Source organism: Hipposideros armiger, unplaced genomic scaffold, assembly GCF_001890085.2.
Source record: "Hipposideros armiger isolate ML-2016 unplaced genomic scaffold, ASM189008v1 scaffold_182, whole genome shotgun sequence".
NCBI lineage: Eukaryota > Metazoa > Chordata > Mammalia > Chiroptera > Hipposideridae > Hipposideros > Hipposideros armiger.
In genome coordinates this window covers 523884-542492 of record NW_017731532.1, presented here as the reverse complement: position 1 = coordinate 542492, position 18609 = coordinate 523884, and the positions used below count along the sequence as shown (strand labels likewise).

The 18609-nt window shown below is 45.6% G+C and overlaps 1 protein-coding gene across 1 annotated transcript; it reads right to left on the bottom strand.

The window, feature by feature from the left end:
- Positions 1-1879: 1879 nt before the first annotated feature.
- CKMT2 (creatine kinase, mitochondrial 2) lies at positions 1880-17868 on the bottom strand. The gene is made up of 10 exons (XM_019652602.1): positions 17761-17868; positions 14110-14281; positions 12554-12752; positions 11084-11179; positions 10362-10583; positions 8371-8456; positions 7289-7412; positions 6542-6676; positions 5283-5408; positions 1880-2144 (listed from the first exon to the last, which is right to left on the bottom strand). Exons 2-10 carry the CDS (start codon positions 14259-14261, stop codon positions 2025-2027), a joined length of 1260 nt encoding a protein of 419 aa, XP_019508147.1. The 5' UTR covers positions 14262-14281; positions 17761-17868; the 3' UTR covers positions 1880-2024.
- Positions 17869-18609: the final 741 nt, after the last annotated feature.

Below are 18609 nucleotides of genomic sequence, written 5' to 3'. Positions count from 1 at the left end.
CTAGTCTCTTCAGCTCATTTATGCTTTTTTCTTTAGCTGTATGCTTGTTTCTTTGCCTTCCTTTACCACTTACTCTTATAAAACCTTTCAGAAGAGGGACTATGAGGTCTGGTTTGCCCTAAGGGGTGCTCTTAAGGGATATTCACAGATTATAATATAATATTCCTTTGTTTTTATTATTTATTCAGCAAACTGTTACATAGTACTTATAATGTATTGAGCTCCTCTAAGTGAACTTTACAAATATTACTTTTATCCTCCCAACAGCCCTATGAGATAAGCATTATCATTGTTCTCATTTTATGAAAAAGCAACTAAGGAACCTAGATACTAAGTAAATCATTTCATGGCATATAGTGAGAGAGTTGGGACTTGTACCCAAGCAATGTGGCTGTAGAATCAACGTGCTCAGCCATGACACCAGTCTTCTCAAACCTCTATCCCTCTGTCCCCAGAGTGCCATTCACCGCCTGAGGTTCTGATCACTCTTTTGTCTATAGGCATTGATTGTAGAACATCTCTCCACCCCATCCCATTCAGGGTGTTTAGTATGTCCTGAATTATACTGAGTGTGGTTTCCTCTTCTAAATTTCTACCACACATCAATTTGTTACTCAAAAGTTAGTGTGCTGCCTATTAGCACCAGCACAAATGTATTCTTTTTATACTTTATTTTTCTTACTATAGCAGGAGGGAAGGAAAATATTTACATTACAGCAGTGATTTATTGTTATTATTTTTTCTCCCCTTCCGAGCTGTTGTTCTCAGTCTAGTTGTGGTCCACCATAGCCGTCGGGCGACAAGAGCTGCCGGCCACTCACTCACAGCAGCCCAGCTCCAGGTAGAGCCATTGTTCACAATCTTAGCTGTAGAGGGCCCAGCTTACTGGCCCATGTGGCAATCGAATTGGCAGCCCTGTTGTTCTGAGAACTCAGAACTTGATCTCATTCCTGTTATTCAAGCTAACAATATTTTCCTTATGTATGTGAAGCAATTGCATAACTTGTTACAAAATTAATTGCTCCCACCTCTATCATGCTCCTTCAGGTTATAGACATCATAGGATAAACAGAAAAGAATAACAAGATTTGAGGTAAGGGTCTGCATGCTGAGGGAAGAAGTCACCTTTCAAATTATACTAAAATCATTTTCAGGATTTCAGGCATCGAATTTAGGATTGCTTTTGGAGACTGAATACGTAAATAGACAATGGTCAGACCACACATGACACTAGAACTCTGGCCCTCAACGTCTGCAGCAACCAGTTCAGGAAGCTAAACCCCAATCTCTGCAGCAGTCAGACCCCAAATTAGGCTTGGTCAGTGACCTCCAGCTTCCCTAATTTTTGCCCCCGATTCCAACTCAGCACCAACCAGAGAACAACGAATATGCTCCCCAAAGCAATTACACAGGTTACCTTGCTTCTAGTTGGCTGACCTCCCATTTCCCCATGCCCACAACCCCACTCAGAGCGAACCTGAAGCCTTTCCTTTTTTTCACCATAAAGCTTTCCTGTACCTGCCTTTGAGTTTCTGCCAAATTCATGGGTGCTGACTCCCTTGCTGACTCACTCCCCTAAACCCTGAATAAATAGCCTCTGTTATTTCTACACTTCCAAGAGAAATGAATCTCCTCTTGCTTTATTTGCCAGAAAATTATTAAGCTAGTTCACCGTTTTCCAATGGTATCCATAGGAACTTGTTAAAGGGTTGACTATAGTTGCATCTAGATAGTTGGAGGGTTTCTAGATTTGTGTGTAAGTAGTCTTACAAATATTAGTTTCATCATTGCCTTAAAAAAGTATTTGTTTCCTGATCCTTGTAATTAGATGTGTTTGCTCTTCTTAACATTTAAAAAAAAATACATCAGGGAGACCAAAGCGATTAAGGAGAGTTTTATTATAAAGATAGACAGGACATACAATTTTACATTTTTTTCCAGTCTACAAAAACTCTCATACTAGAGATTTCTTTATGTCTGTCATACCAGCAGACAGATTATTTATAAACCGGGTAAGGGAAAGTTCACTTCTTGCCAAACTGGGGCAAAGGTGGTGGCACCTTAATATCCTGGCCTCTCTCCAGCCTCTTTTCACAATCTACCAGGTAATTGACTCCATCGATGACAATCTGAACAAGCTCAACCTTTAATAGTGAAGAAGATGAATGATTAGTTTGCACAGAAGACATATGCACGGCATTGATCAATAGGAACAACACTGGGTCACTGAGAACCTGGCACATTAGATGGACTTTGTCACCATTTCTTCCTTCTCATTATTTCCCTACAGGGTTGTGGTGGGAGAGGCGTCTAATGGTCGCTGTCAGAGATGGGAAGCAGAGATATTACAGAGTTTCCCTCAATCTTTCTTTAGTTAAGATGGGTAACTAATTTGTGTGTGAGAACTTTTTTATATATCTGAAAACCATCAGTTGGCATCTCAGACACTTTTCCTCCATCAGTCTCAGCTGTAAAATAACAGAGTTCATTTTAAAGTAAAATAAAATTATACAGTGACACCCCTGTGTCATTCTTTGGCCTGGACCTGAATTCTGATCTGCCACTAGGCTACCCAAACACTGAATATGCTGTAGTTCAGATATTATCATTTAATGGTGGATATCTGTCTGAAAAGTTGTTTAAAGTAAAATGTTTGGCAATTAAATCATGTTTTCACTGTAGCAGACAAATTTGCTACTTAAATGATACTGAATTATCTTAAGACAGACTTTCAAAATTTCTTCTTTTTGAAAAAATGGTCAAACTTTGGTTTACAAATACAGTGAAACCTTGGATTGCGAATAACTTGGTTTGCGAGTGCTCCACAAGACGAGCAAACATTTATAATACATTTTAATGTGGTAAACAAGCGATGTCTTGCAATACGAGTAGTTTCCAGAACAAATTATGCTCACAAACCAAGGTACTACTGTATTGATTTTTCTTAAATTACAGTACATCTACTTATGAATTTTTCCCTGGGATCACCTCCCTAACAAATTACTTGCACTGCTTCTGCAGAGACCCAAACTAAGACACTAAACTATTAGTTAATTCCAGATAGCATGCTACAACTCAGGAATGAACAGCAAGGATGGAAGGGGTCACTGAATATCACAGCTAAACATACCTTAGGCATGAGGGTGTCCAGCCTCCTCCCCACCGCTTTTCATGCATAAAGAAACGGAGGCCTCGAGGGAGGGTTGGATCAGAATGCTAGTCATTACTAAGCAAAGAAACACATACTTTCTACTCAGTCAATTGACCCATCTTAATGTTGATGAGGGTGTGGTGAGATGGGTCTCTCATTCACAGCCAGTGGGACTCTATCTTGGTATAAATCTTCTGGTAGTAAACTTGGTCATAAGTAAGGGCCCCTCATCTTTAACCATGGTATTCCTTTCCTCGAAATATATCCCAACTAAATAATCAGAGTTGTGTTTAGGGCTATGTATAGAGATGGTCATAGATTTATATAGAGAGATGGTCAAATAAAACATCAATCATGGAGATACTAAGTAGATAATGGACTGTCTGTACTATGCTGTCATTAAACATCACGTTTGTTAAGAATACTTAATATTGTAGGACAGTGTTCATGATATAATACATTGGGAAAAAGCTGTGTTATAATATCAAATATATGTTATAATACTAAATTTTGTAAAAAACACTTTTTATTGAAGGCCAGCTGAGTGGCTCCTTGGTTAAGAGTGGGCAGCAGGGCCGCCATTTCTGATCCCACATGGGCCAGTGACACTGCGCCCTCTACAGCTAAGATGGTGAACACAGCTCGACCTGGAGCTGGGCTGCCGTAGTCGTTGGCAATGGGCATAGGCTGCAGTGGGGCTGCAGTGAGCTGCCTGAGCTACCATGAGCAGCCAGCATCCAGTGTGAGCTGCCATGAGTGGCCGTCCAATGGCCAGCGACCAATCTGCCTCAGCCAGGAAGAGCACAATGATCACAATACCAACATGGGCCAGTGAAGCGACGTCCTCCACAACTAGACTGAAGAACAAAAGGACAACTTGTCTGTTCCCCTTCCCCGATTCCCCAGCGCTGTTCCCTCCCCCAATTTCTCAATAAAATCTTTAAACAAAAAACACTTTTTTGAATAATTGGAAGAATGGAAGGGAATTTAGAGTAATGTTCACAATGGTTTTTTTCAGGATTGTTAGGTTAAATAAGTGGTTTTGTTTTTTAGTACTTTTTGGCATTTTTCTAGCTTTTATAATGCTACCTGGCTTTCCAATAATAAAAATCTAGTTAATATTAGAAGCAGATAGGACTGAGCCCCCAGATATTTTTATTCAGTACACCACACGTTATACAGGAAATTTCAGAAGTTGTGGTCTTTACAACTGCTTCTTCCTCAAGTACTTTACCAGAGCTGGTAGCACACAGGCCGATTTAATTGTTTGAGTACTTTCTCCCTTCCTTTCCTCAGTTTACTGGTAGGGATACTACCAGGCAAGGAAATATTCAAACCGTGGCAAGGAAGAAGAAAGAGCATCGATAATTCACAGGTTTAATAACCAGCCACTGAGTTATTATTGTATGTAACAATAAGAAGAAACTTTTAAATTAATGATGGGCAAAATATGTTCAGTGGGACCATATCCAGGCAAGTTGGTACGACTTACTGAGATCAGCATTTGCTCTTTATGCTTTGCCTCCCGTATCGCTCCAGATTCCTAAACTACAGACAGTGGGTGAATCCTTTTCATCCTATGTGTTCACAGAACTCTAAGGATTATTTTATGAACACGCTCTTACGTATACCTAGTGCATGCCTTACTTGCCATCTTTAGCCCTGAAAATAAAATTTTAGAAAGTATCAAGTATCTAAAACCGCGAAAGTGATGGTGACAGAATTCCCCAAAGGAAATTCAGAATGAAGAGAAAATTCCGCTATTTTACCACCCTCAGAGAGACAGCACACTTGTTCTCTGACTTCAGTGGTAAAATACTGCTCTCCTTCAGCATAATAGCGCCCGTGTTGCTGAAGATTGCTGGAATAGCTCCCAGGAGCGAGTGGTGACAGCAGCCCCACTGTGAATTCCTTTACTTGCCTGTACACTCTCAGCTTACATTGTGCTTACCTTTATGAGGTTATTTCCGTGGAAGAAGGACTCTACAGAATGAAACGCTAACGTGACTCGGGACTCAGTGGGGAAAGGGGAGTTCTCGGGGTTTGTGAATAAGATAGGCTGTTTAGGTCACTTCTCTTTCTCTTAGGCCGATTTTGTTAGTTCATGTTTGGAAATTGAAAGAGATGATACCTCTGATCGACCAATTCGATCAATGTTGGAAATATCATACACATCTGCGACTGCTGCCGTGTCCACACCACCTGTGCCACGCTTCTGCAGCCTTAGGTTCTCCAGGATCTTAGAAAAGCGGGGATCCTGGGACAAGGGATAATACTTAGTGTTATAAGAGGCAAAATCCATTCACCGTCATTGGCACATTCACTTAGAAAAGATGTATACTGAGAGATAACAAGAGTTAATATTCTTAAGCATATATGTACTATGTACCAGGGCACTGTGCTGGAACTTTTAAACCTTACAACATCCCCATTTCACAGAGGAGGAAACGAAGGCTCAGAGGAATTGATTTTCCCACGGTCACACATCTAGAAGGTTGCGCAGCTGTAATTAACTTCTATATTGCTTTTTCAGCATCTGGATGCCAGCTTTGGTGAGTTTTCATTATTCATCTATATTACAGTATCACTTTTTAAAATCATGAAGTTAAATCATATCAAATAATTTTTTTAGCATTGAAATTTTGAGTAACAAAAATGTTCATACTCTTTTGGCCAGGAAACACATTTTCTAAAATAAAGGATTTGACTCACTTGGTGTGCTGTAGCAGAAATTATTAGTTGCCCTTTTTTCCTCCTCTTCCACAAGTGGAGCTAAGAAAGTGACCATGGGCTAAGTTCTGGCAGAGTGCTGTGTGCCACTTCCAGGCCTAGACCGTAAATCTTTACGTGGAAACACTTGTGTGCTCTCCCCTTCCCACGAGCTAGAACTTGGGGCCTTACGGTCACTGTGCAAAGGAGACAGTGTCCTCCAAGTGTCGTTCCCTGCCCAGCAGCATCGGCATCACCTGGACACTTTTAGAAATGCCAATTCTGCAGGCGGGCCTGGGAATCTGTGTTGTTACAAGTCTCCAGGCGGTTTTGATGCAGGCTCAAGCCTGAGAACCTCAGTACTAGGAGAGAGAGAAAGAGATGGAAGGAGCGACGGGAGGCAGAGCCGCGCCGCCAGCCTACCAACCGGATTTGTTCTCTGAGGGGAGAATTTACACTTCTTGCTCTTGAAGCCACTGCCCTTTCTATGGTCCCTTAATCTTCTGTCCTACTGACACAAACATCTTTTGAGATAAACAAAAGCTTTCTCGTTGTTTTCGGTTATAGGTGCAGAAAGTAAGGGTTAAGGAAGGGGCAGTGAGCTTTTCTCCCTCCACAAAGCAGTCCCATCTGAGCTGATCCCAGTGGAACCCAGCAGGGCCACTGGCTACATGACATTACCTTGCTCAGCTTTGGGATCTTAACGTGGACACCAGCCCGTAATCCCGTGCCGAGGTTCGAAGGGCAGGTCAGAATGTATCCTAGACGCTCATTCCACATGAACTCCCAGCCGCGCTCTTGGATTAAGCGTTCGACCTATAAGAGTGAATAAATGATGGAGTTCTCGAGTAGCCATTAAGTCAGCACGTCCCAAACATCAGGGAGAGATGTGTGTGCTATATGTTTGCCATGAAATTTATAGTACTTCTTTAATAGACAATGCTATCTCTCCTATTTGAATATTAAAATGGTCCAATTAAATTAGATGAACCATGTAAAGCATTGAACACAGTGCCGAGCACATGCTAAACACTCAATACGTGTCAATTGCTGTTATTTTTAATGTGAGGCTAGTAGGAGAATATAGGAATTCTCAGCAGGTGAGGCTATGGTCAGGTTACTTATGATCATAGTTACATCCTATATTGTCTCTATGCTTAGAATTCAGTCAAGAGCACTGTTAAGGAAATCAGAAAATAACTAGTGATCCACAGACTTCCCCAAACCATTCTGCATTGGAGAGGGAAGCACAGGAGCTTGCTAGTGACAAAAGAAAATCATCCGTGCTTTGAAGCACTGTCCCACCCCAAAAAAGTGCCATGATCCCTAAAAAAAATTAGCCCCACGATGGAAGTCACTGTAGTGTCTTCTTTCAAAAATAAACAATATGTTTTGGTGAATATTTAGAAATTTCTGGTAACATCTTACTTCTTTTAGTCCACGACAGAATCGCTCAAATACTCTTTTCATATTGCCTCCTTTTTCCATAGAGATTACCCTGGTGTGGTCTTCCTCATTAATCCAGATGAGAAATGTCTTGTCATAATTATGCCTAATGAAGAGAGAAATATGGTGTTGAGCGCTAATTACGTTTGTTTCAACACACGAACATCTCCATTACCTCTGTAGCTTGATTGCTTCATTTCACCTTCCTCATTTCCTAGATGGCCCTAATCTATTAATTGTGCCTGAACAAGTATTACAAAATAATGTTACCATGACGGAATGAAGAATAAGACCAGCTCCAACCCTTAAAGATGTCATATTTTTGCCCAACAAGAATATAATCTCCCTCATTCCTCAGACAAGGATGACAATATTTCAACTGTGGTAACACTGGGCTTTGACACTAACAAGAGTATTTTGTGTTCTAACAGATTCAACCAAAATCTGGTGGTGCTTAAAACAAAAAGGAAAAGAAAAGAAAGATTTAACCTGCAGCCCAAGATGTTTGGGGTGCAGAAGATTTCACCTATGTTTGTATAGACGCTGCCTACCAACCCCCATTGAGCAGCTGCTCATGAACACTTTTATCTCAGCTCTTTTGGGTAGTGTCATAATAACCTACCAAGGTACAGGAATGAGGACTGTTGGCCAAGATAAAATATATGTACACTTGATATCCATTCTTCCTTGTAGGGTTTTGCTTAAATCCTCAATATTTATTTTTCATTTTCTGCTCTTTTGTTTTAATGTCATGAAACAGATTCTCTGTGAGGTCAAATAATATGAGGCTAATTTTTTCTTAAAAATATAGTCTTTCTCTCATGCATAATTCATGCAAACCAGCGAGCATTCCTATACATCTTAGAAACATCAACAATACTTAGGTATTACACACACACACACACACACACACACACACACAATTTCTAAGTACTCTCCTCCATGTAGCTCAAGCTGGGCATGCTGTCAAAAGTGCAAGTCACAGCAACTTCAAGTTAGGACAAGCAGACAATCTGAAGGAGATTGTCTATACACATTGCAAATGTGAAATGCTGTGTCCATACCAGATTCCCCTGGCATCTGGCCAGTCACGGGCCATCCCGGCACATGTTAGTAAAGGGGAGACTGGCTTATCAAACAGAAAGTGGTCCTGCAGGCCAAAGGGGACAAAGCAGAAAGGAGAAACTGATGAGATCAGACACGACTACAGCACCAGGTGTCCAAGTTTCAACTCACTAATAATGGCTGAGGTCTCTCAGGCAGTGGTTCTCAGCCTTGGCTGCCCACTAGAACAACCTGGGAACTTAAAAAAAAATACCCAGTCCCCATCCCCCAGAAATTCTGACTTAATTGTTATGGGGTGTGGCCAGGGCATAATTTTTTTTTTTAAGGATTGTATTGGGTAAAAACAGTGTATTTTTCCAGGACCCATCAGCTCCAAGTCAGGTAGTTGTCTTCAATTAGTTGTGGAGGGTTAAGCTCCGTGGCCCACATGGGGATCGAAACGGCAACCTTGGTGTTATGAGCACTGCACTCAAACCACCTGAGCTAACTGGCCACCTGACACACATATTTTAACCACGTCAGGTGATTAGAGTGTACAGCTAAGGTTAAAACTCACTGGCTCAGCCCAGGTGGAAACACTTCATCGCTATAGAGTGTGTACCCCATCAGTACCAACCCCATGCAATGGCAGAGTGGGCAGTGAGTGATGGGGGCTACCCTGAAAAGTCTGTTCTATACAGCCATCATTCTTTGCGTTTCTAACATTATTGATTCATTTATTATCATTCCTTTCACTAAAAAGTACTAGGGGTGTAAAATAATGATCTATAAATAAAAATAACCACCATTAATTTAGTGCTCATTATGTGTCAGGCTCTCTGCTCTGTATGTGCTTTTATTTCCTTTAATCCTGACAGCAGCACTGTGAGGCAGGTGTAATCATTCTATTTTATAGGTGAAGAAAACTGAGATTCCGAAGGAGAATAACCTACCCAATATCACACAGCAAGGAAGTGGCAAAGCCTCACTTCAAACCTAGACCTGTGTGACTCCCAAACTTGAGCCTTTAACTAGAATATACTAATCTATCAAAATCAATGTCAAGCGACTGACATTTTTCTTTCTGCGTGTACACAGTAAGAATATGAATATGGACACCATATATTCAAGTATGATTACACTAAGGTAAGAAATCAGGGGGCTATGGGGCCGGAAGTCTTTCTACCATCTCTGAGAAACAGAAGAGGGCAGAGACTTGAGCCAGGACAGGCTTGTGGACTGTCACTGCCCAGGAAACAGCACGTCCTTTCAGCTGGAAACCAGAAGTGACTACTAGAGGTGGAGGAGGGTTTATTCTGCAACAGGACAGGCAGTAGGTTGGCCTTACAGCTGCAGAGACCAGGAGACCAAGGCCTACAGACCATGAAGCTGGCCTGTCAGGTTTGGAACTGGGACATATTTTGTGGCATTGCATCTCCTGAAATGACAGATACTTGCTTCTGCTGCCCCTTGGAGTTTACTTAAAAGTTACTTTTGAAACCGCCATCCTGTTTTAGCTATGGAAAATAAAGTGAAGCTATGGTAAGGTGAAGCTGTGGGGGCTACAGAGGCAGCAGGAATCCCAGAGGCTGGCTCCAGTGCCAGTCAGGGCAGGTGTTCTACCTGGACAATGTCCTTTCCAGATTTTCCTAGTTTCCTGGGCTTTCTTTAGGTGTGGTCATGGAGACCACCATCAGGGCACAGACAGGATTTCCACACCCAATTGTTCCTACTTATTAACAATGGGAATTCTCCATCCACCCCCACCGATCCCCAACCCACCAGCTCCATATAGGAGTTTCCTCGGCAGATTTTTTTTCCTTAGAGTATTTCCGTGGCTTATCCTAAAGTTTTAAGGCCTCATCCTTTCATTATTCTGAACAGGCTGAAGCCCCAGCAAACTCTAGGCCAGGGCAGGGGCCTGAGCTCTGCAAGAGGTCGCACTACACGGGGCAGGGCTCTTGGTTCAGCCCCACCCCAGGCAGCTCTGGATGGTTCAGGGGCCACTCACGTCGATGAGCTGCTGCTGGTCATGCTCCGTCATCTCGGACAGCCTGTAGTAGCGACCAGCCAGGTCCCCCTTGAGGCCCGCCAGGGCCGTGATGGCCACGTTCTCCACCTCTCTCCTCTCAGCACGGCTGCAGGCGGGCGGCAGGCTCAGCCCTCGGATGCTGCGGCCTGTGCGCACCCGGGATGACAGCACGTAGCGCTCGTCAAACTGCCCATGGGTGACCTGCCGAGCAGAGTTTGGGGTCACCGCGGCCAGCCTCCGACCACGGTCCTGCCACAAGCGCAGTGGGTTCCAACCTGTTGACTGGAAGTATCTCCTGCTGGGGACCCTTAGTCACTGAGCACGTCTGCACAACCAACATGCTGGACACATTCAGGAAATGGGGGGCTGGGGTCTTAGAGGTAAATAACATAAGGCAGAGCTACTTTGTACAGCGCCGCCTGGAATCCTTTGCCCCAGCTAAGCGCAAGATAAAAAAGGAGTTGCTTTAGGAAAGACATCAAGTTCTCAGTAACCACACCACGCTAGTGTATGTATTAAGGAAACAAAGACTTTCAGACCTTCCTAGCCTCCTCAGGGGCCTTCCAGGAAGTATGCTGTGCTAAGGGGGTCACGGAGCTTTTATGGGGCATCTGACTCAGGGGCCCTTTTCTCAGCAGCTCCTCACTTTAGGCTCTGGAGTGCCAGTTTCAGAGGAGGGGTGCAGAGTGGGCTGAGCCTACCTTGGATGCATCCAGATCCGTGGGGTGCTTCATTGCCCTGGGGTCATAGCCATTGTGCCTGAGTTTAATGACAGGGTCAAAAAGGTCGGCAAACACCTGTGGGAGGAAAGATGCTCTTGTTTTCTCTTTAATTGGTTTGTCTACTGTTAAAAGTCTACCATGCAGGAAAATGGGTGTGAGCATGGTAGATTAGCAGTGATGATGATGATGATAGAAATAATAATAGGTTTATACTAGAAAAACCTCTTCAAGGGACTTTGCCCCTTGGGAGGGGGCAGGGCTGCAGAACTGTCATCATAACCTCCTCCCTGATGATTCTGCCAAGCTCACTGACATCAGACTGAACAAGAAAATCTTGTTTAGGAATTTGAAGGTTTTCCCCAGAAGTTCTTGCCATTGTGGGATAAAAGAAGCTGTCAGATCAGAGGCTAAGTAGTTTTGTGGTCAAAAGGGGATGTGAGGTTCTAGAGTTTAAGCAACAAAATTGTGGATATCCCGCTGCACCAGAAGAAAAATGCACAGCAGTAGTTAAGGCAAAGCAGAGACCTCTCATCCTGTGAGGACCTTTCCCACCCAAAATACCTCGTGCAAAATCTATGTTTAGAAAACCAAAACCCTCAGGAACACCCTTTAGGTGCAATAATGTTAAGAGAAGACATAACAGAACCCGTCAGGCTTTGGGAGCTGTGGGAAGTGTGGGTGGGGGGCGTAAGTCCAGGGAGCTAGCTCTACTCAGGGACTTGGGGAGCCCAGAGTTGTGCACTGCTGTGCATGATGGAGCTACCAGTCTTGTTTATTCAAGAAGGTGCCCTCCTCTTAATGGCTGCCTTCCAGGCAACTGCCTTCAGCTCCCTGCCGCAGAAGGTGCGAAGAGGGTAGACCTCAGGGAGGCAGGCTGGAGGCATTTGCCTTGACTGGAGGCAGTTCTGCAGAGAGGACCACATGGTGGCTGAGCTCCCCTACCAGCAGACCACCCTGTGCTTCTGCGCTGAGGATGAGGATGCGGAAATCACAGGATTTCTCTGAGAGACTTGAACTCAGTGGTCTGGGCTACAGTGGCTGTGTAATCAGTAACTTTCTAAAGACACAGTGAACCATCCTCCCCCCCTCAATAAAGCCCAGCCACAAACGCATCATCTCCTACTGTCTTTTTGGTGAATACACATCAGCAATAAAATAAATGAAGAGATTTATTTTTTTCAGTACCCATGCATCCCCTTGACAAGCTCAGAGAGCTGTCATGCAACTCATTCCTCCGTGGGGAGGGACACTAGAGCAGCAACAAAGGAAGCCCTGGGAAGCTGTAGACCTCATTGTTCCAGAAAGCATTCCAGATGTTCTACTGAAGCTGGCTCCCCTTTCAGGGAGCCCTGCCTGAGACGGCAGAGAGCTGGCCCCATAGAGAAGAGAAGGACCGGGACCCAGAGCAGCCCCCTCCCCCACTCTGGAACCAGCAGCTGATAGTGTTACCTCATAGGACTCCTCGTCACCAGCCACCATGCCCACTGTCTTTATGAAGGGGTGGCCAGGGTTGTCCACTCCAGTCTGGATACACTGGTCCAGGGTGTAGCCCTGGGGCGTCGCCTTGTTGCGGAGCTTGGCATAGATGGCCGGGGTGAGGCACTCGGCCATACAGTTGTTGTGCTTGCGCAGGTCGGGGTAGTCTGCACTGCGTGGGAGGGGAGAGGCTCTCAGTGAGCAGCCCCTGAAGGAAGGGGCCTACGAATGGGCTTTGTTTCTGCCCATCCTTCCACCAGGCCCCCTTCAGCCAGTTGGCACAGGGGCATTTAGCTAGGAGTCATGACTTAAGTAAGCCAGATTAAAAAAAAAAAAAAAGTCCCCTGAGCTTCCAGAGAAAGGGACCTGGTTTCCATGATGCTGTCTGCAGCAGCCCACAGGCTGTGGCTCATGTTCATATAAAGAGGAGACAGAGTAAAAATGATTAGAAAATACATTGAAATCATATGCAGACTTTGTTTTTTAACCCAGTAGTTTTGGTAAAATACAGCAGCCACCTTTTGGTCCCTTAGGCCTAGTGGGAAATGGGGGGGCTGGGGTGGAGAGGCTAGAGACCCTGCAGGGGGAACTACATAGAAATTCAATTATTGATCTGTCCTCTGTCTATGATGCAAGCTCCGTGACTATCTGCTTTGTTGAGAGCAGTGCCTGGCTATTGAAACAGGCATCCAGTAAATATATGTTGGAATAATACATAGAAAGAAAGAAAACGGGGTGCTATCCTACCCTGGGATATGAATTGGTTGCAGAATAAGGGATTCAGGACCACCCCAGGCTCAAACAAAGGCAGTCTTGCTGCAGGAATTCCTGAGGTGCGTGGTGGGAGCTGGGTAATTCCCTCAGAGATCCTGATTCCCACGAGAGCCAATAAATGTCTCTGAGAAGCCCCTCAGGTTTGCCTGTCTCCTCCCACCCGTGCCTGCCTATGCACAATCCCTTAAAGTCAGCACTGCCTCTAGCTGTATTCGGTGTGTGCTGTCTCATCCATGGCCAGGTTCCCAGGGCTGAGAGCACATGTCCATCTTCACACCACGCCTCCACCCCCCATCTGCAATGTCCTTTAAAGCTGATACTTCAAATCAACACTAGAACACCACATTTCCCAGAGGCACTATAGCAGTGAGAGGCATGGGTCCACACTCAGTGTCCCTTGGATTCGCATTTGGCACTACATTTTTTTAAGGCTCCATTTCATCACAAAGGGGTGCTAAGATTAATAAAATATATACTCCTTATATACTACTTAACACACATAAAAGTGCTCAACAAATGGTTACTATTACTATTATTACTAGCCAACCAGCCAGCAAGCTCTGGGCAGGAATGATGACGCCACACTTCCTTGTGTTCACCACAGGTCGCTGTGCTTAATAAGCTTCAAAAACGATTGTCAATTGGATTTAGTCATCCTCCAAGGCAAAAAGAGGGACACTTGCTGACAGTTTCCATCAGGGGAAAGCATATTTTTGGCTGGCGCTCGGAGTTCTTTTAAAACTAAGAGGACTTACCTTGCAGGGAATAGCCTGTGCTGATCCCGGGTCTCAGCACGCACATTCTGCTGTTTCAGCAGGTGCCCTGTGGTCAGCACACTGGTGCCCAGGGTAGCAAACAACAAAGAAGCATTGCGGCCAGTTAGCAACTTAGAGAAGGCACTGGTCATCCTTCCTCTTGGATGAGTGTCTGGAAAGAAGAGAAACTGGATTAGACAGCCTCACGGGATGGCCCTGAACCACAGCGGAGAAATCCACGAGTGAAAGATGTACAGGAGTCACAGCCCCTCTTTCGGTTTGATGTTTTTCTTTCTTTTCTTTCTCCCCCACACTCCTTCACAGTGCTTGGGGAAATCTGGATCGTTTTAGATGTTATGAAGGTCAGACTGCCTGAAGTCCATGACCTTTTCTCCAGTAATATGATACAGCAAAAATAAACAAAAAAGAGAATTTCTACTTTCTACCAGGAAGGTCCTTACCATTCCTGCACACCCAGTCAAACCTTATTGCCTTTTCATTTTTTTTTTAAACTAACATTTATTGAACTTCTACCACGAGCCATGTGCCATGTAAAGGGCCTTACAAATATTGTCTTCAGTCTTTGCAATAATCTTGCCAAGTAGGCATTATTTGGCAGATGGGGAAACAGAGACTCAAGAGAAGTGAAGTGGCCTGCTCCAGATGTAAGGGCCAGCACACTGAACCCAGGATTTCTTTGAATTTTAACCCAGGCTTGTCTTTGGCCCTGGATACAGGCCTCTTGCAGGCCCCAGCACGTCACAGGCAGCCCCACACTGACCAGCACTCAGAGGAGGAAACCACCTTTGTGGTTTAGGACCTAGGAGTGTCACAGATCACTCCGCTCGGTTAGATGCCCAAGACTGTAGAAATGCATTTACCACAGCAACTCCTAGTCACAGGATTGTCACTTCAGAGCATGTGACTCCCCCAGAGTCCCAGAATATTATAAGCCTGTTCTCTTTCCTTCTCCTCCAACTTCTGCTGAAGTGGCCTGGATGCCAAGGGTACCTCTGTCCACTCCACTTTGATGCCCGGCACCCAGTGCACTGCCAGCCGCGCTGGGGACTCTGAGCCAGCCTGCCTTTCTCTGAGGAGATGGGTCTTCTCTCTCCTTTCCTCCTCTCTTGTCCCTTATACAGAAATCGTGATTGCAGAGGTGAGAAGGAAGGTCATTGTTTACAGCATCAGGGCTAAAATCTGGCAGAATTCCTGAACTCCAAGCCAGGGAGGTTTCTATATGGGGAACAAGATCACAGCCAAAGGCAGTGGTATTGTTTTATTCCTACATTTGCCCTCTCTGTTAAAAAATAAGAATGACCACATTAAGCCCTTTTGTCAGAGTGCTCAAGATCTGTACATATCTCTGATCCAGGCAAGTGTACTGAGAGTCTGTGTCCTGGTTTGAGGGTTTTGTGTGGTTTTGTGATATCCTGGAATGTGGAGGCCTTGGATTCTGTCACTGCCTCAATTCTGAGCCTTCTAGTCGTCCTGAATATTCTGGATGGAGATGCCATGGGCGCCTTTCTGCTGACTCAGAGTTATTTCTGGCGCAGCTGTACACGGCGTCCATTTGTCTAAGCTCCTTGGGGCCGGAGAACAGTGGCAGGCCAGGGGGAGGGCCACGTGTCAGTTTTCCATCCAGAGACATCACCCCAAAACAGTAGACATCTGGGGTTGGGCCAGCTCCACAGAACACTCTAAACAAATTCCCATGATGCTAGTCTCCTAGGCCAGCAGAAAAATGGCTGTCTCCTCCTAGTTCTAAGAGAGCAAAGGGTTTAAGTTACTTCATCATCACTGGATATACTGTCACCCGAATAGGCACTCTTGGGCATCTCTGTTTTATTCAGCAAGTAGAAAGTCATAGGCAGGAGACGTTTAAGTTCTTTTCCTATAAAAGAGATGTTTCCTAGGACTCCTTGTGATGAAAACATAGGGCCATTGCTAGATTCATCTTTAAGGTAAATTGTCTTCAAGAAAACGGAAGCTGGAGCCATGTTGTAGTCCTTTGAAATGGTAAAGGAGAACGGGTGCCTCCTCCCTGCCCAAGGTAAGGATTGTCTGTGGCTTCTCAGGCAGGCGTGGATGTGACCTTCAACAGCCACCTTCAAGACTGGCTCCCTGCAGGATTCCTGACTCAGTGGGCAGGAGCTCCAAGAATGCTTGATACAAGGTTCTGCATGGTTTTCTCTGAGAAGACACATGGGTCCTTCTCTAAGCCGTGTCAGAGACCCAGGGCCTCTGAGCCAGGGGCAGTCTGTCTCAGAACCAGTTCCCCTCCTGCCTGTGAATACCCAGGACTCCCCATTCCTCACCCTTCCCCCAAGCCAGAGTTTTCTGGACCTTCTCCAGCCACCCCTTTAGGAAAACTGACCTGGCCCCTTCTCTGAGGATGTGATTGGATCATGAAGCTGGCAGAGTCCACAGGAGCATGTAGCACTCTTGTGCTTTGTGGGAACAGTGCCTTAACCCTCAGAAGGGTTAGCTCTAAAGGCGGGGTTCTTTGGAAAAGGCATCTATAAATGTGGAGGGGGAAGTGGAGTGTTCACACAGCCGAATAACGCCCTGATCTCCTCCGAGAGTCTGCTTGGTCAGGAAACCCCCCTGTCAAATTCTGGTGGTGGTTTTCTTCATGAAAGAGGAAGTGTGAGAGCTGCAGACAGGGAAAGAGGCACTTCTGGAAATAGCACAACAGTTGTACTCGCGTAGCCTTGTCAAGAGGGCACCGACTGCCACCTCACATGATCCCAGCTGACCCTGTGGGGGGTCGCAGAGCCGGAAGGTCTAAAGGGCAGCCCTGAGAAGAGCCAGGAGGGATTTGACTTGTCCTGGCAAATGTCACTCTCCACACCCACCAGAGCATAGAAAGGCAGAGATGTCACCCACTCAAGGAACAAGAACAAGGCCGACAGTAACTCCCCAATAGCCAACCAACCAAATAAGCAAAGAAGAGGCCTTGTCAGAGACGAAACACATTTAGGCCAATGCTGCAGCATTTTTATCTCCAGTGGGGAAAAAAGTTACTTGCCTCATTATGAATGTGTTAGTCATTTCAAAAATGAATCTCTAACAATAACATGAACCAGTTTAAATTGGATCCAGCTATTGGGCCGATTAGTAATTAGCTCCTTTTGAGGGCCTCAAAATGTTCATTTTGGGGTTAGTATATCCCAAGTCACTGATTTGCACCTTTTTTGATGCTGCTGAGGGAAACCACTCCCAGAAACAAATCGATTAGTCTCTAAGTTACAAGAGAAAGAAAGATGAAGGTTAAGGTCCTAAATTTAGTGGCATTTAGATTTTTTTTTCCATCAAGAAAATATCCTGATTATTAGAAACGGGCATTGCAAGCAGGGTGTTGTTGATACGGTTCCGGCACTTCCTGCAGAGCTTTGCCACGGAACGGAACGGTTACCTGTACCTCTGTACAGGGGATGGGGAGGCTTCAGCCTAGGACAGCACTCTGGGGGCTTCTTTAGTTACCACACATTTTGCAACCAGCAGCAGTGTCCTCCTTTCCCCTGGTGACTGTCTTACCGATGGTCCCGGCCCACAACCCTGGGTCCACTGCTCACACGGCCCCTCACACTGGCTCTAGCATTGCCCCCGCCTGGGAAGAATAAAACCGAGTTTTGTGGTCTCACTGACCTTGGAGCCCGGAGTCTTCCGCGTCCTGCTGCAAGCACACAGCCAAGAGCTGTAACTGGAGCTGGCAGGACCCGGCCTGGAAAAGGCTCCGGGGCTGGGCGGGGCTGGGGGCCCTCCAGCCAATCCCATCTAGGACCTCTAGGACTTATTTCATCCCGGAGCTGTGCCCTTGAAGGCCGGCCACTGACTTCTCTGCCCCCAAGCCCCGAGCTCTTTCTAGCACCTGCCCTTTTTCTGAAATGTTTTCCTCCCCCAACTCTGGTCCTGGGAGCTGCCTGTCCCAGACCCTGAGAGGGGTTCTTGGGCCTGCAGCCCGCTCACTAGCTGTCCCATCCTGCAGGACCAAGCATCAGTGTGGAAGGGCCTGCCAGGGAAACTGTCACACCTGTTGGGAGACTTGTTTCTACCTTCCCTCAAGAAGCACCGTCCCTGGTGCTTGGGTTAGCTCCGGAGAATGACCACCCTCCACCGTCCAGGTGAGGTCTGAGGGGAAGACGATGTCTAAAGCTCCTTCTCTTTTGCTGCTAATTGGCTCTGAGCCAGGGACCAGCACCCCTTTTCAACTTGTCTGGGGCCTGCATTCAGGGACAATAACAATCACATTTCTCTTCTGAAGTAGATTGCTAGACAACTTCTCTATCCACACCAACTTAATATGCCACCCGGAAAACCCAGCAGGCTACTTAAAAATAGCCTTCCTTGGGGCATCCACCAGAAACCGGAAAGGTTAACTGTAAATAGCAATGACCCACCAGGACTTTGGACACCAGCCCTTGCCACTGCAGCAGGAGCTGCCTAGGCCCCTGGTGACTGTCACGTACTCAGCTTCTGTGGTCACGTGCACATCAC